Source organism: Brachyhypopomus gauderio, unplaced genomic scaffold (assembly GCF_052324685.1).
Source record: "Brachyhypopomus gauderio isolate BG-103 unplaced genomic scaffold, BGAUD_0.2 sc45, whole genome shotgun sequence".
NCBI classification, from domain to species: Eukaryota; Metazoa; Chordata; class Actinopteri; order Gymnotiformes; family Hypopomidae; genus Brachyhypopomus; species Brachyhypopomus gauderio.
In genome coordinates, this window is record NW_027506871.1 from 2,297,501 (window position 1) to 2,305,000 (window position 7,500).

Below are 7,500 nucleotides of genomic sequence, written 5' to 3' on the forward strand. Positions count from 1 at the left end.
ATGGCTGTTTCAAAACATGAGGAAAATCAATAGAAAAAGCACATATTGCTACTTTAAAGTAATGTTTACATTTCAGTATTTACAGTATTTCTTCATTTTCACATACCTACTTAACTTGTATCACCAAATTGATTTCATGTTTAAAAATTGTTTTAATTTAATTCATATTGTTTTATCAAACTAGACAGATGTATTTTGACATTTAGTCTAACAGTGGGTTCAATATGCATAAAAATATACTAATATACTATATTGCCAAAAGTATTCCCATTGGAATCAGGTGTTCCAATCACTTCCATGACCACAGGTGTATAAAATTAAGCACCTAGGCATGCAGACTGTTTTTACAAACATTTGTGAAAGAATGGGTCACTCTCAGGAGCTCAGTGAATTCCAGTGTGGAACTGTGATAGGATGCCACCTGTGCAACAAATCCAGTCATGAAATTTCCTCATTCCTAAATATTCCACAGTCAACTGTCAGCTGTATTATAAGAAAATGGAAGTGTTTGGGAATGACAGCTACTCAGTCATGAAGTGGTAGGACACGTAAACTGACTGAGCAGGGTCAGCGGATGCTGAAGTGCATAGTGTGAAGAGGTCACCAACTTTCTGCAGAGTCAATCACTACAGACATCCAAGCTTCATGTGGCCTTCAGATTAGCTCAAGAACATTGTGCAGAGAGCTTCATGGAATGGGTCTCCATGGTCAAGTACAATGAAAAGCATCAGATGCAGTGGTGGAAATCACACAGCCACTGAACTCTAGAGCAGTGGAGGTGCGTTCTTTGGAGTGGTTCATCCAAACTGATGGACGAGTCTTGGTCTGGCGGTTGCCAGGAGAACGGTACTTGTCTGACTGCATTGTGCCAATTGTAAAGTTTGGTGGAGGGGGATTATGGTGTGGGGTTGTTTTTCAGGAGCTGGGCTTGGCCCCTTAGTTCCAGTGAAAGGAACTCTGAATGCTTCAGCATACCAAGACATTTTGGACAATTCCGTGCTCCCAACTTTGTGGGAACAGTTTGGAGCTGGTCCCTTCCTCTTCCAACATGACTGTACACCAGTGCACAAAGCAAGGTTCATAAAGACATGGATGACAGAGTCTGGTGTGGATTAACTTGACTGGCCTGCACAGAGTTCTGACCTCAACCTGATAGAACACCTTTGGGATGAATTAGAGTGGAGACTGAGAGCCAGGCCTTCTCGTCCAACATTAGTATGTGACCTCACAAATGCGCTTCTGGAAGAATGGTCAGAAACCCCCATAAACACACTCCTAAACCTTGTGAACAGCCTTACCAGAAGAGTTGAATCTGTTCTAGCTGCAAAGGGTGGACCAACGTCATATTGAGCCCTGTAGATTAGGAATGGGATTTCACTTAAGCTCATATGTGAATCAATGGAGGTAAGTGAATACTTTTGGCAATATAGTGTATCTACAGTTAAATAATAAAATATGGATATTTGAGCTTATCTTGCTGTAATCTGAAATTAATATTCCCTGAATTCAATTGAACTGAATTGATTGTCTCCCCTGAGTTATTGCAAATCCAAAGAAAACATGTGTTTGATACTCGAGTTCAAGATAAAGTGATTTTGCATGGTAACTAGAGTAACAAACGAAAAAAAAGAGTATAAAGAGGAATACTGTAACAAGAGGAGTATTTACAAGATGAGTATTTACAAGAGGAGTACTTATAAGAGGAGTATTTACAAGAGGCGTATTTCCCTCACTACGTGTCCTTCGTCCACGGATGGGTTTAATATTGTCTTGTATAACAGTAATGATCCACCATACAGTCATAAATATTCAGGATGGGGGGACACTAGAGAGGCAAAATTTAAAACCAGCACTTTATTAACCTATGTTCACAATACAGGTAATGTGGAGAAACTAACCGAAATAAAAAAAATACCAAATTAAACAAACATGTAGAAACATGAGTTAAAAAACAAAAGGAGAAGGAGAGGGAGAAATGGGGAGATAGAAAGTAGGAGAAGGAGAGAGAGAGGGAGGGAGAGAGGGGGAAATAAATGAGAGAGAGACAGAGTGGTCAGGAGAATGTCAGTGACACCTGTTCACTCTTCCACTGAACTTTCTGTAAATGTTTACAAAACAGTGTTTACTGAACACTTCTGGATGCTTACCATTAGCCTATGTGTGTGTGTGTGTGTGTGTGTGTGTGTGACTGTGTGTGTGTGTGTCGTCTGTCAGTGCCCCTGTGTATTTGTGTCAGTGTGTGTATATGTGTAGCAGGATTGAACTCAGATGATGGAGGTGAGGATCTCCTATGTGGAAGACAGTGGTGGTTTGGGGGTTACACACTCACGTCAGTCTGGCAGTCTGGGTCACTAAGGTGGGTCACTGTGGTGGGAGTTCCAACCCATTACACTGTGTTCCAACCCTCAGTGTTCCAACCCCTGTGTTCTAACCCCCAGTATTCTTTCTCTTACATTTTTTTCCATTTCATTTCATTTCATTTTCATTTCATTTTCATTTTCATTTCAGTGTTCCAGATGAAAAACCAGGGCTGATTTGTTCATATATTCCCAGGGGTCTTCTGTGTTTTATGTTTTTCACAGTGATAGTAAATGCTAAAATCTATCTGAGCATTCTTCCATGTTACTGTAGCACTTCCCCACTGTTAATGCTACATGCCAGAGAGCACAGGTCATCAGACTGGTTCCATCGCCATGACAATAAGTCCAGTGTCCTCCCTAGACACCAAATCTGAATCCAACATGCCCTCTTTGGAGTTGTGGATGGGGGACTTCCAGCATTAATCTGCAGAAGACAAATCTGCACTAATTATGTGATGCAATCATTTTAACAAAAGAATGTGTCCACTGTTCTGTGCAATCTGCTGTTGTAAGAGCAAAGAGGGTTCTAATCCTGTATTAAAACACTGTTCCTACACACCAAACACACAAACATAACGTGATTTCTATCTACAGTGTCCTGAAATGATGAACATCATGACATCTATTTGAGGTAGAACTGTGTGTGAGCTTTGAGGTAAGAAGAACTTAGTGAGTTATGAATGGGTCAGAACACTCTTAGATTATGAACAATCCTAAGTACAATGTTATGAAGAGTTTTGGGAAACAATCGTAAATTTCTTATGAACAAGCTTACGAAGTACTTAGTGTTACAAACATTTTGGAAAACCCGCACCAGAACTATAGTGCGTCATTACAGGTCCAGGAGAACTGGTCTGTCCCTGCACAAAGCCACAATAGCTTCTCACACATCACTAATACTGAAAACATCAGGAGATGGTTAAACAGTGTCTGGAGTACAATATCAATATATAATATCCATGCTTTGTCAGGTTCAGTACACACACACACACACACACGTGCACACACAGGCACACACACACACAGAAGTGTTCCTCAGAGGGGTTTGATAAAACTTTACACTTTTACCTTTATGCCTTACACTTTGCATGCAAACAAGCTGCTCCTCCCTAAAACTCTCCTGACACAGAAACAGTGCTAATTCCCCATGTTTGTGTTCCTAATATTTCTCATGGGTCTCTGTTTCAGAATCTAGCAGACTCACACCTGAGTTACAGGTGACCCTCAGTGTGACCAGCAGCTCTGTCAGAGCTGAGCAAATTTGTCAGGACATGGTAAAATTCTTCACGGGGTCAGTGAAAGGACAGCACTATGTCATTAAAGACTGTAACGTCAAGAGCAATATTTTTAAATGTTCCATAATTTGTAGCAATAAAAGAAAAGGACACGAAACAAAATATCCGTTTATGAGACATCCCGGTAATTCCGACAAGAGCCGCTAGAGGGCACGCAGGGGCGTGAAGATCACCATCTGCATGGCTCTCACCCTGATATTAAAATGATCTCATCGGGTTTCCCAAGATGGGTGGATTACTATAAAAAAACAAGTAAAAATCGGAGCTGTACTAAAGTATTTAAAAATCTCGTATAATATAGAAATGTAACGTTTAAGCCTGCTGACTTTAGCTCATGAGACTCTCCTCAGACAAGCAATCTGGTCATTCTCAGCAGTTCTGACTAATAACACATACAGTCGTTTGATGTTAAACAATGCGGTTATAAACTGTTTTGCAGTGACAGAGAGGGTGAATGAGAGTAGCCCGTGAGGTCGCCATCACCTCCGGTACTTTCTCACAACTACCTGTTGAGCGAGAACCTGATGGGTTTTCACACCAACCCCTAAATGCGCGCGAACAATAGCACGCGCAGCGTCAAAACGCGCGCAGTCGCGTGAGGTGTTTCCCGCCTTTGAACGAGACACTTCCAGACGTTTCTTTACAGCCGGGATGAGAGTGACACGTTTTGATCCCAACGGGTCGTGACAAAAGAAAGAAAGAAGGATTGTTCGGCGTCTTATTTCACCAGAGATTATCATAAAGCTGCTTTACTTCAGTTCAACATGTCAAACGACACTGTAATACCTCAAAACTGCGCTGAATCGGCGCTTCCTCAAATCATCTCAACATAAAGGCCGTAAAATGGCAGAGCACAAATACTAATAGTCTAAACACCGCGATGCTAATAATAATTAATAATTACTAATAATAATTAATAATAATAATAGTGAACTGGCAGCTACATGGACGTAATTTTGATTTCAAAAGTGGGGGGGACATGGATTCGTCGCTATTTAAATATTTGGTTTTAACCGTAAAAACTGGTGGGGACCAAAACCGGCTTTTGAAAAAGTGGGGGGGACATGTCCCCCCCCCCCCCCCAAATTACGTCCGTGGGCAGCTAATAAGTGTTACTGTCCCACTCCGTGCTAGCACTGACTATAACTTGACTGAATGGGAGAGTAGAGGGAAAGATGAAACCACAGTTAACCTCTGTGGGCGGAGTTTAGGTTAGGTTAAACCTCTGTGGGCGGGGTTTGGGCTAGGTTCAACCTCTGTGGATGGGGTTTGGGCTAGGTTAAACCTCTGTGGGCGGGGTTTGGGCTAGGTTAAACATCTGTGGGCGGGGTTTGGGCTAGGTTAAACCTCTGTGGACGGGGTTTGGGCTAGGTTAAACCTCTGTGGGCGGGGTTTGGGCTAGGTTAAACCTCTGTGGATGGGGTTTGGGTTAGGTTAAACCTCTGTGGGCGGAGTTTGGGCTATCTTAGAGGTTGATGAACAGTGTCGTTTTTTGGGCAGGTAATGATCGACTCATCTTAATTACGATAGGGTCCATATGACACTGGGCTATAAAGGGGCCTATGGAGTCTCGGGTGCTGCCCCCCCCCCCCGGGGTGGGAGACAAGGTGTGGACAGAGCACGAGCGTGATTGATGGGACTCATTGATTAATCGATAACTACACAGGGGCCTCGAGCGCGGCGGTAATAAGGTCAACCTCTTTAAAGTGTCTGGAGAAGCAGCAACCTCGAGCTAAAACTTTACAATCCGCCAAAAACAAACCAAGCTGTATGCGCGTACGCGTGCTTGGGGAGTGAGCGCGCGAGCGACATGTACGCTGTGTTTATCAGTTATCATGGGGCGTAAATGGAGAAACCGGAGATGTTCACCTCCGAGACCGAGAGAGTTGGTGTTGTTCTGCCTTAATTACAGCATAATTACGGTTGTGTGTGTTTATAACATTAGTTGAGATGTAGGCTATGTGTTTTATTATAGTTATCAAGGTAGAATATTCGTAAACATGTTTGTCCTAATGTTAAGTCGTATAAATGCATATGCATGCTTTGGCTATACAGACGGGCCAAATGATCCCATTCCAAAGCTGGAGTGGGATTGTGGGCGGAGTCTCCGAGATGGGAGGAGCCCAGCGAGCGTCGACCTCTGTCTCGTGCCCAGCGCAGTCCTGAACGCACGCGACTGGGGAAAGTTCGGGACCAGTTGAATTTGTTTGCGTGGCGGGTTGTTTTCAAACTGGGCGCTGTTGTGGCACGACTCCGAGACCACCGTGAACTCAGTGGGAGTTATTTTACACATTTAGGACAACGGAGACTTTTAAAGAACCACGGGAGGAATATACGGGCGGTACTGACTGTTCAGCAGAATCACCGCAGAATTGCTTGGAGCAGCTAAAACTGAAGCGTGATCGAGATCTGGCGTGTCCTCGGTCCCCGGTCTCGGTCCCGGTCCCCGGTCGTCGGTGTTGCATACGGTAGCCAGAGTCTGTCGCCTGGCGTGAAGAGCACACCGGAGCGTACCGAGAAAGGAGGGTGTATACGGAGCAAGGAAACGGATCTCTCTCTCCCTCTCTCTCTCTCTCTCTCTCTCTCTCTCTCTATCTCTCTCTCTCTCTGCCTCTCTCTCTCCCTCTCTCTCTCTCTCCCTCTCTCTCTCTCTCTTTGGTACATTGTTACAGCGTTTCTTTTGTTAACTGCCACGCCGTTAAACGTCGTAAGTATGGACTGACACAGACGGTATTGGTCGGAACACTTTACAACACTTTAATGTCGGACGGCCCATCTGTACAACTGTGTCCAACTGAGTAGAAACTTCAGTGCGCGAGTTTCCTTCATCGATGTGGGTAGCGGGTCTGGTGGAGACCCGGCCCAGCTGACAGCGCCCGAGCGCCTGAAGGGATCAGTACTTATGAAGGACCAGTACTAAAGGACTAGTACCTGCGCCTAAAACGAGCCTGACAAAAGCTGATATGGATCACGCACGATGGACCGCCTTCCTCGCGCTCTCGTTAGCGTTCACCGGACTCCCCGGACCGGGCACGGCGGAGGAAGGTAAGTTTTGGAGGGGGGGGGGGGGGGGGGGGGGTCCTTACCTATCATTATTTCTGGGGGACGTGAAAGGGACGTGACCACTCGTTTCATCTGCACGATGGTGTAACGCACTCAAACTACTAACTCATTATTATTTTAGATAGTCAGACTTGCACCATACTGTAACTGCAGGCAAAGGGTAAAGGTACATTTAACTCTGCAGCTACGAGTAATAATGAAAACACTGAAGTGGATTGATCATAATCGTCTGTATAACCCACGGAATATTTTTTTATGTTTCATTAATGTATATTAGTTGTTTAACATATAAGTAAAGTTTGTTTTATACGTGTTATGAATCTTCTGGAGAAATATTTGAATTCTGTAATGCAACTAAACACTTTTCAGTAGTTCAAAAACACAGATCATCCAGTTTTATGGTCTCCGAACTACCTTCTTGGCCTTTGTTCGTTTTTGTCTTGTATTTTTTCATTTAATTATTTATTTCTTTATTTGTTACAGCTCTCTCGTGCAGAGAGTCGCTTCATACACACACACACACAAAACAAAGCAAACAATCAAAGCGTAAAAACCCCACAAATCTGTGGTTACATGCACCATTTCAGATGAAGTTCTTGGCGGAGTTTGCTGGTGTTTGCACGCAGTTTCGTCTGCAGTGATGTTCCCCAGTGATGTTCCCCGGCCTTTCGCGCTATAGGGAGTGTGTTTGGTCTGCTGCGAAATGAACTACATGAAGCGTAGCGCGCACTGCGCAGGCGTGTACCACACACGTCTACCGTGATCCAGAATGTGTTATAATT

The 7,500-nt window shown here is 43.9% G+C and overlaps 1 protein-coding gene across 2 annotated transcripts in view; it reads left to right on the forward strand.

Moving 5' to 3' along the window:
* The first annotated feature begins 5,792 nt into the window (after window positions 1–5,792).
* LOC143486720 (ephrin type-B receptor 4b-like) overlaps window positions 5,793–7,500 on the forward strand; it is a 39,605-nt gene continuing 37,897 nt past the window's right edge. For both annotated transcript variants that reach the window (XR_013123639.1, XM_076986090.1), the window contains exon 1: window positions 5,793–6,700. Coding sequence is in view for 1 of the 2 variants with exons in the window: in XM_076986090.1 (XP_076842205.1) it covers window positions 6,619–6,700 (82 nt within the window). In the remaining variant the exon portion in view is untranslated. The remainder of the gene's footprint in view (window positions 6,701–7,500) is intronic.